Source organism: Melospiza georgiana, chromosome 6 (assembly GCF_028018845.1).
Source record: "Melospiza georgiana isolate bMelGeo1 chromosome 6, bMelGeo1.pri, whole genome shotgun sequence".
Classification (NCBI taxonomy): domain Eukaryota; kingdom Metazoa; phylum Chordata; class Aves; order Passeriformes; family Passerellidae; genus Melospiza; species Melospiza georgiana.
The window spans coordinates 2,417,971-2,437,157 of record NC_080435.1 but is presented as its reverse complement, the minus strand read 5'-3'; the positions used below and the strand labels follow the sequence as shown (position 1 = coordinate 2,437,157).

The following is a 19,187-nucleotide window of genomic DNA, read 5'->3' as shown; positions in this document are numbered from 1 at the left end:
TAATGATAGCCTTTGCCTCAGCTTCCAGAGTAGCCAGCAACTGGATGAAATTCAGGATGCCTTTGACATCTTTGAGATAAAAGTAAACTGCCATTGTACAGGCATCTGTGTAAACACTAACAGGTCTCAAAATTCTTTCTAACAAGCATACTTTCAGCTGGAGTTAAATGTGCACATCAGTACCTTGAAATGGTATAGAAGCGCATCCTGTTACTATAAACTCGAGATGGCTCCTTCGATACATTTCTGAAAAAAGCCATTAAATGAGACCATTTCAGAAGTTGCCTTTTTATTTTACTTGTAAAATTAATTCTGTTCATTCTCTCTTTTTCCAAACAAGTTCACTGAAACCAATTTCCAATTCCAGTCCTCTTCACACAGAAGAGAAGAGTGATGGGGTGTTTGTGCTGGTCCCCTCATTAGGGATCCTTCAGAGCAAAACCAGTCATTCCCCCTCGCTGACAGCTGGCTTCAATGCCCTAAGGTAGCAGAGTTTGTACAGAGACTTAATGACAGTTTTTTTTTAAAGGCTTTGAATACCACATAAAACATGATCTAAGAGCAATTATAACACAGTACGTCGTGTTTATCTTGGGTTTTACTAAAGTGCAAATCAATCATTTTGCCTCAAGCATTTACTTTTAGTAGCCAAAATCAACAGCTATCTCATGTACCCATGTTACTGCAGTCACTGTCACTGCTATTTGCAGATTCATTTTTCTTCTCTCAATATATCACAATACTGATGGCAAATTACTCAAGAGTACTATGACTATAATAAACAATAATCAAGTTAGAAAATATTTGTTATTGCTCAATGTTATCAATTGAACACTCAAAACAAATGTGATGGATCTGTTTGGGTTTATGTTTAGAGTTTATCTTTGCTGATCACACACACACACACACACACACAAGACTGCATTCCCAACAGCACAAGAAGCTGCATTAATTGTAAAAATCCTACCAAGGGATAGAGCTAAATGCCAGGATAAGGTCTTGAATTGTAGGGCAAGATTATTCCATGTTATGTTATATAAAAAAACCCAGTGTACTCAGCATTTAAAAAACTCAAGTACTAGTCACTTGATAGTCCTTTAGCCAAACTTTCGGAAAAATAACAAAGTACACGGCAGAGGAGTCAAAAAAAATGTATTGACACAAATTCAGGACAGATGCATTAAGAGTATGTTACATACCTCAGTGGAGAGCTACAAATTACATACGCTCATTTATGGAAGCCAAGCACATTACACCCATAAAAAAGTGAAGTAATTTTGTAAATAACTAGGCTAAGAAATGCTAGTCTTCCTTGGACTGGTATCCCATGACCTTTTCTCCCCCATGCTGCCATTAACAAAAGAAAGAAATTGCCATTAGAAAAAGGAAGGGGGAAAAAAAAAATCTGAGACTGACAGCACTCAGCACTTTCACCACAACCACAAGTTTTACTGCAGTACCAAAGGGATTCCCTTCTACAGATAACAGCTGCAATTAAAGCTCAGCCATTATCCTAAAGGCCAGACAGTTAGCCATGAAGAATGGGCACTGCAGAAATCTCCAGTGCAGTTGTTTTTCCTGAATGTCTTCACACTGAGACACCTTTCACCGTGATACCTGAGCAGGTCTCAGTACAATTTAGAGTGATAACAACAGTGGCCTACAGCCTAGAGATTCCATCTTAAAGGCTGGGAGGGAAAGTAAACTCTTCATCACTTACATAGTACTGGTATGCCACTGAAAAAAGCGTAAAGGCAACAGCTGATCCAGTACACTGTCTAAGCACTGTGTGTAAACAAATACAAAATGTTGACTATTTCAGAGCACCTCCAGCAATGAATATCCAAAATTTGGGGGTTTACTTTAAAATTTTCCATTGACCTTACATTTGAGCTTTTATTTCTGAACAAAATTTCAACTGTCAACCCAAAATTCGACCTCATTGTCATCCTACTCCCAAAGTAGTGAGATTTTTAAACACTTATCTTCAGGTAAGTAAGTTTGCAACCATGACAGATGTTTACTGCACAGATCTAATCTTCAGCTAATGAGTTAATTTTGACTCTATCAAAATACAAGTTAGAAAAAATGTGTTTGACTTTTTTGGCACTCAATCTTCTAAAGCTAAGCATTGAGGCAGAGGAAATACAATCTTATATACTTAATAGACTTGATTGTTAACCAAGCTGCAGTTACAGAACGCGCCTGTTACAGCTGGAAAGGCACACGACAGAATTTGGTATCTCAGATTAACACACAACAGCTGTATTGTAAGTTATGTAATAGGAAATCAGATAAATAAAACCTGTAAATCATTTGAGGTCTTCAACAGATACCCCACTAACATCTACATTAAAAAAAAAAATCCAATTGCATTTTAAAGCACTACAAGCAGCCAAATCCCTGATCATGCAGAAGGACACTGTTCCTATTTTTCATGGAGAGATAGGTCATCTTACCTGTGTCTCAACTAAAGGATGAAAAGCATGAGGGGCAAACCCAAGAAAAATTGCTCCAGATCACCACTCCCCAAATTAAAAGTGTAGCAGCAGTTTCTCTATTCCACCCTGCCATTACAACGTGTGAAATCAAACAGTAGCCAATACACTGGCCAAATACCTGCTCTCATAAAATTCCTTACAATATGTAAGCACTAAAGGAGTAGTCACTGGGTGATAACTCTGCCTCTTAAGTTCCTCAGGGGGAAAAGAAGCCATTCTTTGGGTTTCTTCAGTATCTCACTGACAATGCCAGGATCTGATTCCCAAGTAAAGCTTCTAAACAAGCAAGCTTCTAAAGTAAAGCTTCCAGACAAGCAAGCAGCATCCCTTTATAACTATTTAACAAATAAGGATCAAGGGGATGTTGCTCAGACAGAAATCGGAAGTGAGAGAGAAATCATATACACATATGATGGAGAGAACAGAGGCAAAGCAGCAATTCTGTGATGGCTGAAACCAGCTTCCATGGAGTTACAGGAAGAGGTAGTTGCCTGTAATAGGCTTGAAGGAACCTTGGACAAGCACTGGGCTGACAACAGGAACACTCAGACTAGCCTCTCACTGCTGCTCAGATGAAATGTTTAGCAACCCATTCCTCTCCCATCACAGATCAAACAAACACTTCCTGGCTCCTTCCACAATGGAGGGCAGAGATGAGAAGGGAAGAACATTCATTCTGTATTGAAAGCTATACTTCTATGAGAAAAGAAAAAACACATTCAGTTTTTGAATGGCACTGCCGAGGCTAAGGGCAGGAAGCAGAGCTACTGACTGCATTCACAGCACCAGGCAAGGCTCCAAACCCTGGCTGCATCCAGGTGCTCCTTGTAAACACTGTGAAAACAGCTAAATAAATAGCTCCAAGTCAGCAGGTCATCCAGTCTGACCCAGGGAGCAGAAGCCAGTGTGATGCAGCAATTCTTTAATCAAGTCTTTCCTTTGGTCAAGCCTCTGAGACTCAGCTAGAAAGCCCTCTGAACCCACAACTGCACACTGGCCTGATGGCTATATATCTTAAATCTGCATGGTGATCCTCTGTTCTGGTGCACATGTCTTGCTATAATGCTTAGACTCTGCATCTTGTAATACTTTTTGCTACATTAAGAGTCAGCTGATTATTGTCAGAAACCTGCCTTACCTTTATAGGCAATTTTAGGGGAGCTATGAATTAGTCTGCATCTTGTATTTAAGCCTCTTTGGGACTGCAGCCCCTTAAACAATTCTTGTCACTTTTTCTGTTCTCCACTCCTATTTAATTATTCACAAATGGTGCTGTGTAAATGTTCCCACCAGGGCTTTATGCAGCACCCACCTCCCTCAAGTCTATGCACCACTCAAGAAATGCTTCCTCCATGGGAATTTCACTGTTCATACCACCAGGGGAAAAAATGACCTGAAGTAAAACAATCTTAATCGTGATCAAGGGCATTCCCATCACACACGCTGGTACATAGGTTATTTTTAGTTCAGGAAAAGGGTCCTCAAGAGAGGCTTTCTGCTTCTGACACAGAATGTGACACTTTGAAGCCAAGAATGACCTTACATTGTCACTTCCCCTAAGTATGTCTACTCTTGCTTTAAGAACCTGTTCCTTTGCTATCTCAACTGGCACTTCTTTGAAGAAACACCATAAATAACCAAAGTTCTTACCTCCTTACCCACTCATGGTTTATCTTTAGCACATACAAATGAGAGATACAATGAAAGCCACAGGAAGAAGGCAAGTGTTTAAGTAGCAAACCTGCAGAGCAGTATTCACAGAAAGCTACAGCTACCATCATTTATAGAAGGGATATCTTTTCATTTAAAAAAAGCCAGAACTACCAACCATTTAAAAACCAAATGCTTTTTAAAAAGTTTTTTTTAATCTAGCAAGACAGACTGTGTTCTTCTGAAATGAGAGGTGAATTCTTTGAGAGCTTAGTATTGCTGGAATCTGAGCACTGGATAATGGAATAACAGACAGCATCCATGGAATGAAGGATGTCTATGCAGTACCTTGCTGCATTAAGAAGTTTGTAATTCTGCCCAGCACCACACTACACTAGCCAATACAGAGGAGCAGACTTGGATCATGAAATCACACTGAAAGCTGAAAGGGGTCCCCACATCTTTAGAAAGGGCTGTTTGGGGAACCTGGGAGAAAACAGAACTTTTTATGTGCATTAGCATAGTGTAGAGTGAAACTACTGGTATGGACCATAATACTGATCTCTCTTTCCAAGCAGACTTATATTACAAGATGTGGTATCTGATAATGCAGAACTGCTCTGATAGCCAGCCCCTCATTAGAGGGGCTGACTGTCAGACCTGTCATAAGATCACAGGTTTGACTGATGCACTCATTTTAACAGAAATCTCAGTGCTACATCATAGCTGCACCAGGAGGGAGATTTTAAGAACCCTAAATTCAAAGAAACTTTCCAAGGAGATTTGTCCTCAGTTTTATGCAGACTTGTAAGGAAAAGAAACCACAACTAGACAGTGGAAGGTGGCAGCAAACAGTAAGACATACCACAAAGTCCCACAAAACTACACCCCCAAGGCAGGATTAACATTATTCATGTTCATATTAATCTCTCTGAAACAGATCCCATTTAAAATCTCAGCAACCTTTTCTGAAAAACTGCTTGGGGAAAAAGTATGAAGAATGCAAGTCTCCCTCAGCCCATGGCAACAAGCCCAATGGCACTAGGCAGCAAAAGAAAGTGTGCAGATTACCCACTAGTGCCTGTTGTTTATGAAGAACAGATCACAGCAGGTTAAGTGCAGCATAGAAAAGGAATGGCATTTATGGAAAATATACAGCATACCAGCAAAAAAAGGCAAAAGTCTTGGGAACACGAACTGGTTTTAGTCATGGTTAATTCTGCACAAAAGTGACCTCAGTTTTCTACAATTAATCAAATTACTCGTATCTAACAAACATTCTTATGTTGTGAATAACTCAAATTTTATCTGCCTACTTATATTACTGTGGGCTAAGTGTAGGGGTTTTGTTATAGGAAGCAATATTCCCCACACAGACTGAAATATAAAGACATAGCAATTCCAGAGGAGTTAATCAGATCTGCTTCCCCATTTACAGTCATCCCATCATGCCTGCAAGTGGCATCACTTCTCCATCCTGCAAATGCATGCCACATCTGTAGATGCCTAAGTAGCACTAAAAGGGGACTTGATAAGATCTCTGCAATACACGAACTCAACAAGGGAAGCAGCACACATGTTGTATAGAAACAGTTACGACAGCCAGTGAACTGACAAGTGCTAGCTCCTCTTGATGCAGTACACAAACCCTATTATACCTAGTCATGCATACGAAAACTGGAAAACTGATCAGCTGAGCAACAGAATTGGTGGCAACACTGATTTCAGGCTAAATTTCACAGGCAATCAAAACCAGACAGGTCATGCAAGTGTTTCAAGACATGTGTGATGTCTCTCTACATTTAAATGCAAGCCAAACGAAGGCCTTTGCCTTTAGGCCCTTCTCCCTTTCACCCTTGTTGCCACATCCAACTATGGTAGATGCAGGAGGAAGTAAGCTGAGCGTGGTCTTCCTCCCGCAGCTGCTGCCCACATGGCACATGCTCTGGCAGGGGATCTGTGCTCTCATCACCCCCTGCAGCACCTCCAGCTCCAAATCCAGCACTGAACTGGCAACAGCTCCAGCAGCTGCAAAGGGCAAACCTGAGCTGCTTTCAGAGGAACAGCCCCACTTTCAGTGTTTACCCAGAGCGACTGCAGTTTAGTTTTAATCAAGATAATTACAATGAACTACAAAAGCAACAGCTCAATCTAGTTAAGGCCAAGCAGGTTCTCTGAACATAGATACTACTACCTAATTCTCCCACATCTGTACCGCTCTTGTTTTTCAGTCCTGCAAAAATTTCAAGAATTCCCAACAATTAATTAGTTAAATTAAAAATCAGGCTCTGGAAGTCTGGTGGCAAGGACAATGATGTGGGTCTGAATACTACTGTGTTCAGTTGGCTTAGCAAGATGACCTAAAAGCAAGTAAGCTACGTCTTGAATGAGTGCTGTAACACTTCAGACATTTGATATTCTAAATATATGCATGCATCTTTGATCAGAATTTTTCTTCTACATAAAACTCCCTTTCAATAACAGTTACACAGAATGGGGGAAGTTGCTGAAGAAGTCTCCCTAGCCAACTTTATTTATCTTGAAACATGTGCATCTGCTTAAGACTCTTGTTGGGATGGGGATTCCATGTTGAAGAGCACAATGGGTATTCTTCCTAGAAACTTCATTAAGAGATGCTGTTCTGTTGTAGACTTCCTATCTGAGATTTTGGAGTCTAGATGGAGCAACATTCAGGTATTGAACCAGAATAAACTAACAACAGTCCAGAGCTGACTTCAGCAAAGCCTCAGGGACTTCACAAGAACACAGCCTCCCTGTAAAGCAGAACCCAAGAGCTTCAATTCTCTGCACAAGAGATGCAGTATCAAAAAGTACCTCCACCAGATGAGATCTATTTATGAATTGCTGGAAGCAAAACTGTTTAGACTGTTCACTAAAATTCTAGTCTTTATACATCTTTTTTTAAATCAAAATTTGATTTGTTTTGACCAGAAGCTAAAGGAAATATTTGTCTCAAAAGCAGGCTGAAACTAGTTAGCTTTCTTGGACATTATTTTTCATTTAAATCTTATGCAGGGACAATTACCTTAAACGCTACACTATAACTGATGAAGCTGGTTCATAAGGTATGTGGAACACAGGGTATTTTTATGAACCAAGGAATTATATGAATTTCAGTTAATTCCAGATACAAAGAGATCAGAGGCTTTTCTTCATCATGCCAGGTAAAACAAAAGCATTTTAGTGTTCACAGATAGAACTGAATGGAGGAAGAATGTGAAGTACCACTTGGCTGCCAACTGACACCACACAATTTTTGTAAGCAGTTTCATGCTGTCCCTCAACTGGCAACCAGCACTGGCTAAGGAATGTGCCAAGGAAAAGTCCAGCAAACTTCTCCACAATCCAAACACTGGTACCAACCTTCAAAATAAACCTGTCTGAAACAAAGCTTTATCAACTATACTATCAGTCCAGCCTTATCTTTTATAAAGATAAAAATTTCACCTACTTTCCTCTCCTAGAGGTTGATGGACAGACAATAGACATTTCAAAGTTTGCTTTCCTTACCCTTTTTTTCTTGAACTATGAAATTTAACATGGAACACTTTGTTCCATGTTGGCCCACTGTGATAGCTTTTATAAATATTAGCCTCCAGTGCCAACAGAATCTGAGAAGCTCTACACAAAATCAAATTGCAACAGTTGAAAGTGCACTTAAACTGCAAGAAACTGCAGCCATCTTCTCTTATCCCAACCTTACCATGATGGTCCACACAGTACAGAAACAGAATGCTGCTCTAAAGAACCATGCAGAGTTTGCAGGATGAATACAACTTTTTCCACATCATCATCAAAAAACAAAAACAAAACAAAAACACTCCCACACACCAGATAATGGGAGGGTAAGGCTGAGGAGGGGAATAAAATTTTTGGTGGGTTATCACAAAAAAAAATCTTTCCTCTCCTATCCCCCCAGGCATCACAAAATGTTTGAACCAAATCCAAAGTTCTCTGCCTTTCTCATCTTTTTTAAGCAAATACTGATTCTGTCTTGGACTTTCTTTTAACTTCAGAAGACCCTGCAAACAACCAATATATCCTAAAATTTCTCCAAGAAAGAAGGTATCTAGAACAGTATGAGGTATATGAAAAGTTAGGCAAAAAACATTCTGTGATTTACCTAAACCCACAAAGTAGAGGTCCCAGGTTTTGTAGGTTGCAGGTTTTTAACTTTTTAGATGCATGCAAAACTGAGCAGACAGCATGAAACTGTGTCAGGAAACTGTGCATGGGCCATTTTTAACAGCCAGTTCAGTCAGCACTAGGGCACTGCCCAATATGCAAGGGGTAACAGAACCAGGTATCACTCCTCATTTCTACCCTGCTCTGGCAAACTTCAGCGACTGAACAGTGAGGAATCAAAAACCCAAACAAAACAGCCCCATCTCCTCTCTGCCAGTCCTCCAAATCACTACAGGATATATAGCACAAAGAGTAACCAGCAGAAGGAAGAGGCTGAACAGACTGCTTTTTTCCTGGGATAGATGAAGCAGAGGTAAGAGCAGAATCAGCTGCATCCACCCTGCTCTGTGTGTGTAAGCCACACCTCTCTTTGCACCCCCTCTTCATGGAAAAAATGACCTCCCCTGCAACTGTTTTTTTTTTTTTTTTCTATGCAATGCTGAAAATTATTGCCATTTTTTTCTGTACTGCACTGGAGCTGGGTGCTATTGCATATGTGTATGTCTTTTTAAGGTATTGTGACAGAATCAAAACTTCTGTTCCTAACAAAGTTCCCAGCTTTCAAATTTTTACCCAAGTAACTGGGTCAGAGTGTGCACCCACTCTGCTATCATCACCTGGTTCACCCCTTAACATTGAATCTCCCACAGACACCCAAAGCCTGGCTGAATGAAGCAAATAGAAATTGTACCTGCATGAAAGATCCATCCTCATTGCATTCTGGGATGAAGACTGCTTCCTGAGGCTTCTTTGCCTGTTCCAGTGCTTGAGCTCTCTCTAATCGACACTTGCTTTGGCCAGCATCTACCAAGAGAAAAGCAAAACTCACATTGCAATTTGGCCTCTCCAAAAGCTACCAGAAGACCCACTCAGCTACGAGGGAAAAAACCCCAAAACAAATAAATATGAAGTATAAAAGACCATTACCTGCACATTCACAAGGTAGATATGGAGTTACCACTCATAATCCTAAAGACAAATATGAACCCAGGCAATGAAATTACAACTCAGTTAATTAAGAACTGCCTAATTTCCTAGCCAATAGTTTTTATGGTCATCTAAGGACCCTGGAAGCTTCTTTCAACCAGCACTGGAGCACACTGCCCACACAATGAAATGCCATTAGCAGCCTGAAACTGGATGGCTGAGTATCACCAAATAATTCAGGCCAAGCAGCAAGCAGGGTGGAAAAGAAGTGATGATCCCCTCTTCTCTGAGTAACTCTCCCAGGAAGACACTAAAATAGCCAGCCATCCATATGAACTTCCCCCTCTGTATGGTTCAGATGAGGCAGATACACCATTTTCTGTGCTTTCCTGAAACCCAGCTTTTACCTCTAGTCCCAGTGCTTACAGCCAGGTGTGCATTACAACTTTCTCATATCAGTTACTCACTTTAGAGAAAAGAAAAAAAATTGCTCTGCAAGCAGAGTTTGAAGGGGTTAAGATCTCAGTTCTTACTTCAGATGATGGCAAAGTGTAGCATGACCTTAACCCATTCCAGGTGGAGCTCATGGTTACAGAGTATATCCAGATAAGTCTAACTCTAATGACTGATGGGTAAAAAGAGGCAAGTTCTGCCCTGCAGAGAACCAGATTGACTCAGTGTTTACATTTTAAAACATCAGGTCTAACAATACTGCTGTTCAGTCTAGAAAGAGAAGGAAAACAGTGAACATCTGTTTCCATGACACTCTGACACCAGAACTAGCACCTTCTTTCTTCTCCCAAGAATCCACTGACCAAAGATTTTTAGTGCAGAAACTTCAAAATCTTTTAGCAGCACCATACAGAGTGAACAAGTTTCAATCCTCCTTGTACCAGGCATGGAAATCATATTGGTTAACAAAAAATTCCACTGGATCCCTGAAGATCCCATTCTGTTTCATCAATCACACGAACTTTGACAACAGAATCACTAATACCAGCATAAAATTAGAAAGTCAGTCTGGGTTCTTAGAGCAACTGAGTTCACATTGTGTGGCAACAGAAGTAACTTCCATCCAGGCATCTCTAGACACAGAAATCAATGACAATGCTGTAACCAGTTTTGATAAAGACAGACCACAGCTTTCAGGCTGAGCACTTTATTTATACATCTGATGACTCAAGAGATTAAGGTTTTGTCAACACAGTTTCATTTTAAACAGATCACATTACTTCCCAAGAAGGATTTCACAAGTCTTCTGAAGTTATGAAAATCAAACTGTTCTCTCTGGAAAAAGAATGATTCAGGGCAATAGTATACAGTAAAGATGCCGCTGCTTAGGCTCTGCATTAGGAAGCAACAGTACCTGTAAGAATTCTGCCAATGACCACTCAGTGATTACAAGTTGCTCACCTCACCCTGTGTGACCTTATGTCACTTCTGATCCTATGTCACTTATCTTTAGACTAATTTGTTTGTTGGGTGTTTGCAAAATACCAAAGCATATGGAACTTTGATCTCAGGTGGGCCCACTATGCACCTCTATAAAGTGTGAATTTGTTACAGAATAAAAAATACTTGAATAAAATTTATACTGTATTTTTTTTCTGGTTATCCATCAGCTTTGACATGGAATTTCCTTTTTGCCTGCTTGCCAATGTGACCAGATGATCAGACCTTGTTTGCACATCTCCAGTGGAGGATAGTCCTGCCAACTGATCTTCCAAACATGTGCTCACTCTTTCAGCTGAAAAGGAAGAACTTGCAATGCTTTTAACTGGAACACCTATCACCTGCAGATCTCCTGTTCAAGCTTAAGAATCTAATCTTGCTTGGCAGAATAGAGGACATTACTACAAAACCAGATGGTGTGCCTGCACTTCGTTTCATATCTGCCTGACTGAAATCACTTTCAACTTCTGCTTCACAGGAGACAACCAAGTAGCGGAAAAAAAAAATCAGCATAGATTATGGAGACGTGCACTTGCAAGGAAAAAAATAGGTCTGAATTTCTTACATGACATTCAAACCACAAATTCCCAAATGAAAGTGTTTTCTAGTCTCTATATATGAGGATACAAGACTGCAGACAGGCATTTCTGGTTCCTCTCCCAAACATAAAACAGAAGCATAAAGCACTTCCATATACCATCTGCTTTCGTGTTGGCACACTCACAACTACGCCACTGAAACTGAATGCATCAGCACTGAGCTGCTAGAAACAAACATTTTGTGAGATCCCCCACAGTACAAATACATTAGAAGTCCAGGCAGAAGGGAAGCTAACCCATTTCTTGTCCAATTTGTCTAATCAACAAAGAAACGTGCACAAGATCAAGCCCTTACTTTCAGAAGATAGTATAAACACATCATTGCTAAGGCTACCATGTCTCTCCTGGCAATTTTAACAGGCCTTTATAGATTGAACTCTCTACTCCCACCCAGCAGAGCATGCTTCAGAGCACACCACCACCACACCACAGTGTTGAAGAGCTCATCGTTGTTGCAGCCCCTTCTGCACTTCAATCGTTGGCTCAAGCAGTGACTCTTCCCAAATTGCTGCTGAAGTACAGAGAAGAGAGAGTTTTTCTCCTGTTCATGAACACTCAGGACTGATTACCTCTCCCATCCTCCCTCACTGATTTCCAAAGGGCATGCCAGTCCTTTTACAGCCTTGATTTGGAACACCTTTATACCACGCTGGGTGGAGAGGTGCATGCATATTGCTATCTTTTTTGTCAGTCTTCCACAGATCAGTTCCAGTAAAAACAGTGCCTTTAAGATCAACATTTACCAGTTTGTTTTTAAAAGGACTGTCAATCCTTCTCTTCCTCACTCCACAGGCTGGTATTTTTATAATGTTTGCATCAACATGTGATTTCAGTGAGATGACTTCACCTTGCTATTTTTGCTTTGTTAATTAGAAAATGTAAAGTATTACATAAGTGCCAAGTGTTTAAAAAGTAACTGTCAAATAGCTCACCCCAAATAAGACGCATTACAAATTTTACTAAAGCCTGATCTTATGATTGTAGGTTCATATACCCTATTCTGCATTTTGACTGCTTACCCAAGTGTTTCAGCACTTTCTTGACTGTTTTTAGAAATGTTATCTGGAATATCAAACACCATGTTTATAAACCAGAATGGCATTAATGCATTCCAGTTTCATGGTTCAAACAGACTAAATTGGACACTTTTCCCACCAATACATTAGGTGAAAAACCAAAACAGCATAACTGCTTTTGAAAGCGGACCTGCTGAATTTTACTTTAAATATCTTCAAACTTGGGACACATTGACTGTAGCTCAGAAAACTGCCTTTTAAAGAAAATTTATTCTCAAGCTGGGAGCTGGCAACGAGGAGATTGTTAACTACAAGTGATATTTTTGACATCCCTGGCCTAATCAGCACAATGCAGGTGCACATAATTTGGATTTTGCAATGATATTGGCTAGTTACCATGGCTGATCTTATCCATGAATAGTTTATTCAAACAAGACCACCGTGTCCCTCATAACATACACACTGCACTCCTGAACAGGCTCCAAGAATTCCAGCAACCTCTCTTCAACAGGCAGAGGCAGTATTGACACCATACAACATCACAGTATAAAGACCCAAGCTCTCCTAAAAACACAAAGTAAAACATCTCCAGGATTCACATAACACTAGCAGCAAATCAATACAATGCAACCACTAAAATCTATTAAAGCTACTTACTTTTAATTCTCTTATGTTTGTATCCAAAGTTCAAATAGCAAAAATTGATCCAACTATTTTCAGTTCCATTAGGTAACGGTCTCATACAGGCCAGGTCTCCACCAGACGTGAAGCAGTTCAGCTACACTAAAGTCAGCACGTTCATACCCATCTACTCAATTATCTGTGTATTTGCACAAAACAGGCAAAAATGGATCTCAGCAAACTACAAAAACATGCCTGTCTGTTGTACAGGATATCAATCATTAGTCACTCTCCTCACTGTTTTCCACTTCATTTGGGCCAAGTCCTACACCAGGAATCTGAAACTTGGTCACCCACAGAGAATGGTTCATGTTGGTAGGGACCACTGGAGGTCATCTTGTCCAAACTTCCTGCTAAGGTGGGGTCCCTTGGAGCATGCTGCTCAGGACTGATTAGAGACAGCTACAGATATCTCCAGAGGAAGAGACTGGACAACCTCTTTGGGCAGCTGTCCACGCAGCTCTCAAACCACTTCCCTGTCCACATGTCCAGTGTGCACTCCCTAAGCTTTCCTGTGAGGATATCATAGGAGAGGGTGCCAAAAGCCTTCCTGAAGTCCAGGTGGACAACACCCACTACTCTTCCCTCATCTATCCAGCCAGCTGTCCCACCACAGAAGGCAATCTGGTTGGTTAAGCATGACTTCCCCATCCACACTGACTACTCCTGGTCACCTTCTTGTCTTCCGTTCACATCAATGCACTTTGTTCCTTTTTTGATATCCATATTGCATTCCTACTCCAGAGTTCCCTAATTTATTCAGAACATGCCTAAATTTGCAAAGTGATCGCAAGAGCCATTTTAGATTTTACTAACTGCTGCCAAGGAAGGACATTCTTACTCACAATCAAGGGAGAATAAAGCAAATTTGAAGACAAAACACATGGATCTAGTGAGCAGACAAACTGGTTTCAAAACATCATCTCCGTCCAACAAAAATAGTAGGTAGAAAAGATTATCTTCAAATAATGCACCAGTCAGAAGACCTGCCTTTCTAGCACATTAGCCAAAAGCTGTGTTCATTTACTGTCTCCCAGGAGAAAGGCTGAAGGTCCTGCTACAATCTCCACCAGTAACTTACAGATGGGTTCATTCTACACAGTGACTTGTGATAAGAGCAAACTCTGTACCAGCAGACTTATTAATCCAATTAATAAATCTAAAGAGAACTTTTAGAACACTCCAGCATAGTAATTAAATAAGCCAAAGAAGCTCCTAGAAATCAACCAGTTCACACAGAACTTAAATGTACTCTAAGCCACAGACACAGATACATACCAGTAAAACAATCACTGCATAAATGCCTCTTGGCAAGCTGTCAAGATTAACAAGTATTTGTCCTTCACCCCCGCAAAGTTTTGAGGTGTAACTCTTATTTAACACCAGATATTACGACGCCTCCTGAGAAAAGATTCAGGTAGCATTGCTTGGCTGTGTGTTTTAGACACAGCTATAGCATCTGGAACTATTCTCTAGAATCCCATCAGCAAGGCTCCATTTTTCAGGGATGCGATAATTTGATCACCTTAAACTACTCCTGACTCTTAACCCTTTGTGATGCATGAGGGTTTCGAGGGAGTTCAGATAATTTAGCACTGAAGGAATTTCACTGAAAAGCACGTGAGGAAGCTAGCAACAAATAAGAGCTGAATAAGGGTTATAGCTCCCAAAGGGCTGGCAAGATTTCATCTTTAAAGGTCTTTAGATTCTTGAGAGAGAACAGAGCATTAACTTGAATCAAAAAGGTTCTGTTCTCACTATGGAAACCATTCTGTTTTCCTTGGCACAAGCACAGTTCAAGCCATCAGCATATACACTGGAAGCCTATGATAATCTGGGCTGCAGAACTATACCTCGCTGTCCACAGGATACTTTCTCTTCTACTTACTTTAGTCGCCTGCTGTTTTTCCCCTTTCAGAGAGTGAAGTGCAAGTTAAAACTTCTCATTCCATGAGGATAAGCTCTTGGGTGCAGTATCTCTCACAACTGTACATGACTGAGTTTGAAGGCCCATGGGATCCCTTACACTTCCACGAGAGCACCCCTGTAGAGCATGTGTCATGCAGGAGGAGAGAAGGCTGTTCAGGGTATACCCAATGTCCTGCTGCAGTATAGGGTGCTCAAACACTGCTGGAAATACCTTCCTTTTTGCAAGTACACAATACAGACCTGGCCAACAGCCTGTAGTTCAGCACAGCTGTCTCACAACTGCCCAGATTTGCCAACAACTGTGATCTTTATGCACTAGAGGTCATGTTCCTAATGCAGCTAGAAAAACAAAATACCTTTCAAGAGCTGCACATATGGAAATTACCAGCTAGGTTAAATTTGCATGTGATATAGTTGAAAGAATATTCCTGCTTCACAGGGATTGGCAGGAGCACCAGTGGGTTAAAAGCAAGATTTGCAATTTACAAACACTCCCGGGCTGTTAGGTACTGTATAGTACCATAGGGTAAGAGGAAAAAGGAAAGGAGAATGCAAGTCAGCTTCAACTAAACATTACAGTTGCATCAGAAAGCAGAAAGAAAATATACCTTACCTGTGCCCAAGACAAAAAAAAGTCTCAGTTACTTCTTTGGGACTCTGGAATCACAACATGCAGTAGGGATTGTAGTTTGGGAAGCAAATTTTGTCTACTTCCTTAGTACATGGAGGTACTGCATTTCAGATGTCATGTTTTAAGCAATTGAACAGTGCCCGTTTATATGCCAATATCAGCTATGGAGCTGCTTATTTAAAACACTCTGCTCAAGGAATGAAAGAAAAAACAGGACTCTCACTATACTGCCTCTTATTGTGATACTCAAAAATGCATCACTTGCAAGAACAATCCAAGTGTTTCTCAAGTTCTATGAAGAAAGGTTCTGGGTTTCCAGTATTTAGAAAGAAGCCTGATTCAAAGGCCTCAATTCATACTATGGGAGAAGCTGCCATAAACCAACGCAGCAGTGGTGGAATAACAAACAAAAAAAAAAATATGAGTAAGTTTTTTCCAATGAGAAACTGTTTAAAAGAGAGCAATATTTGAAGTCAGGCTCATAATTCACCAGAACTATAAAGTCTGTCAATACATTGAAAAGAGATTTCCATTTTATATCAAGTAATTCTAACAAAGATACATTTTTAAAATAGTAAAGAAAGCCTTTATAAATAAATTCCAGGCTTAAATGAATTCTTTTTATCCTGTCACATGGATTTTAATGATTCTCTCCTGTCACATTAATCCACTGCCAAAAACACCTGTGCCATCTGCCCTCTGAGCCAATAGTGCTCTCAGAAAATGGACTCCACTTTATTTTTCACTTCGTTGTAAATGCAAATCACTTGTGTGACAAGAAACTTTTTTAAAGAGTTATTGGTGTCAACTTCATCTTTAGACTAAGAGCTGAATTGAGGGGCAGTATTCATACTTCCAAGTAGATGCGTAACAGCAAATGTTTAAAAAAAAAATCCATGTAAAGCCTTGCATGCACTGCCTTCTTAAATAGCTCAGCACAGAAAGGCTGTGTATGTCTGAAAAGGGACTAGACACCTAGTGTGCATCAGATTCTTCCCCACTCCAAATTCCTGCCAGTCAAAGGGTCAAAGGTGTCTTGATTCCTCATCAGCACAGGTAGCAAGGAAGAAGTCTGCTTTCAGGATTTGGTTTTGTACTTCCATGGGTCCAGCTGTTTCTGTCTGCAGAAATCTATTTCAGCCCTTTTCCAGTGATGCCTGTGGCTCCTTTGCTTTCTTTCACTGATAATTCAGTCAGCTCATACCCTGTTGCCCAAACCGACACTCAGACACCCATGCTTGCAGGAACGCACAATTCCAGATCAGATTACTCTCAGAGCACGGCACTAAACTCAAAGGTCTAAGAGCTCAGTTCCTTACAAGGCTGCCCCCTTCTCCTCGCAGAGGCATCTGGAATGCACCTACCTTTGCAGCGGCCGCGGTGCGCGACGCTCAGCCCGGGCTCGCGGCACTTGGCTCTCTGGTAGTCGCACATGGACTCGTACGTTCTGCCGTCGGACGCGCACAGCGGCTTGGCCTGCGAGCGCGAGCAGTGCAGGTTGCACTGCGGGTCTCTGTCACGGTCACTTATTAAAAACTGAAGGACGTGGGAAAAGGAGGGAGAGAAAAAAAGAGTGGTTTTGTTTGGTTTCCCAAAACGGAGCATGGTGTATTTTTTTCTTTGTGACAATAGCAACGCGACTGTAATGCATTTTAAGCTGCCTCACAAAGCTGACCTTGCCTGAAGGGAACTTTAAATGAAACACGTACATCTTTAAAAAATATTAACGGTCTAGTCCATTCTTTTTAATAAAATGGAAACATTACTCACTCTGCCTCACCTCTAAAAAAGTAAGATGTGCAAAGCCAAACACAACCCACACGGGAAGGGCAATACTGAGTCACAACAGCCTAGCTTGCCCAGTGCTGTGCCACAAACAATATCAGGTACTAGACAATTTTAGTCAGACACATAAAAAATTTATCACCAAAGACAGGAATACAAATAAACTATCAAGATTGGCCTTGGTAGTTGAACCATGCATTAACCAGTTTTATATCAGTGATGTTTTTGAAAGCATTGTTTATATCATCTGTGAATACCACCTACCAGAGCATACCTGCACACTCCCTAAGTCCCCTTTTGTTCCTTCCTGATGACACCCAGCACAGCTGGCAATTGCACTCCATGCATCCCACAATCTAATTGCACACTATGAGAAAATCTATTTCCTTTCAGAAGTCTGAACTTATATCATCTTTCTGCATACCTCTTCTTCCTGGGCATTTCATCATGATGCAACCCATTTTGTACAAATGTGGCATCCTTCGCCAGTCTTGCATAGTTTGAATAATCCCAACCTTCCTACTTCTTACTCAGACCACTTCTCTCCATATCATGATCACTACTGTTTTCCTCGGCATTCTGCCTTATTTTTGGTGATGGGGAAACCCACAATGCACATGAGTCCCCACCTTTTGTCTACTTGTTCCCTGCAAATCCCAACATCTGGAAGGAGTTTACTGCTGTACCCTCAACTCTACTCTCAACTGCCTATAGTATGGACACCCAGGTCTCTTTCCCAAGTTCATATTGTTTTCCTGAAGATCCAAACTGACGGTGATCTTTCCATAACTACTTGCTTGCAGAAATTTTTGGCAAGTCATGATAGTAGCAGCCTTTTTCTCTTTCCATACTACCCCACTTAGCGGTTTGTCAGACCTTTAATTATTGCCCAAACCCAATCACTTGCTCACAGGAAGATTTCAGAGGATTCTTCAAACAAGTTCCATGCAGATTAAGCAAATAAAAGGCAAGTCAAACCTGCCTTGCACTTCCCCATCCCTACCTCCCATTTCTACAGCCCCCTGCAAGCCTGGGGGCACCAGAGCTGCTCTCTAACACACTGATTTCCCAGCCCACTGTCAAAGCAGTTCTGAGCTCAGCAGTTCAGAGCTGGCTGGCAAATGGGCACTGACTGACACCCTGCCTGCATGCACAAAGCCACAGCTCTCCAAGTGTGTTGATAGCTGGATGCCTTACAGGGAAGTGTGAGTCACTGCCATAATCACCTTGGTGTTACAGTTTCCTACAAAGCTGTCTACTCTATGCTTTGAGGTTAAAACTGTTGAAAAAACATTGCCTGAAGCCTAGTTTGGGTTGGTTTCTAACCACTCCGAGAACATGCATCTCTGAAATTTGGTTGCTGGTAGGTTTTTTCATTACAAAAAATTTTTCTCCACAGTTAAATGAAAAACAATTGAGAAGTTTCATATTTTCATACTGTACTGCAGGATCTTTTAAAGACCAGTACATTACTAAACCCCCTATTTAAACATGACAGCTGGGAAAAGTAAGCAAGGTTTGCATTCATTTTACTTTTGGTGGGGCAAACATTTTTTAAGATCTCCTCTGTCACAGACTTGACATATTTGTTACAGTACAGTGTTTTTGAAATGTTTTTGTTCCTTTTCTGCAACACATTCTATAACCTGGCAACACCTGCTCCAAATGGGAAATTGGAAAATTTAATCCTGAAGGCAATTTTAAATTGTTTATAGAGACCTGGACTAGACTATAAAAACACTATAAAGCTGGACCAGATTTTTTTCTTTTCAATGGTTGGACTATCACAACTTAACTTGGAACTGTTCTG

General features: G+C 40.7%; 1 protein-coding gene across 5 annotated transcripts in view; it reads right to left on the bottom strand.

Moving 5' to 3' along the window:
• SMOC1 (SPARC related modular calcium binding 1) overlaps positions 1 to 19,187 on the bottom strand; it is a 124,890-nt gene that overhangs the window by 69,522 nt on the left and 36,181 nt on the right. For all 5 annotated transcript variants that reach the window (XM_058025445.1, XM_058025446.1, XM_058025448.1 and 2 more), the window contains exons 2-3: positions 16,957 to 17,128; positions 9,049 to 9,161 (exon numbers count right to left, since the gene is read on the bottom strand). In XM_058025445.1, the coding sequence (XP_057881428.1) occupies positions 9,049 to 9,161; positions 16,957 to 17,128 (285 nt within the window). The remainder of the gene's footprint in view (positions 1 to 9,048; positions 9,162 to 16,956; positions 17,129 to 19,187) is intronic.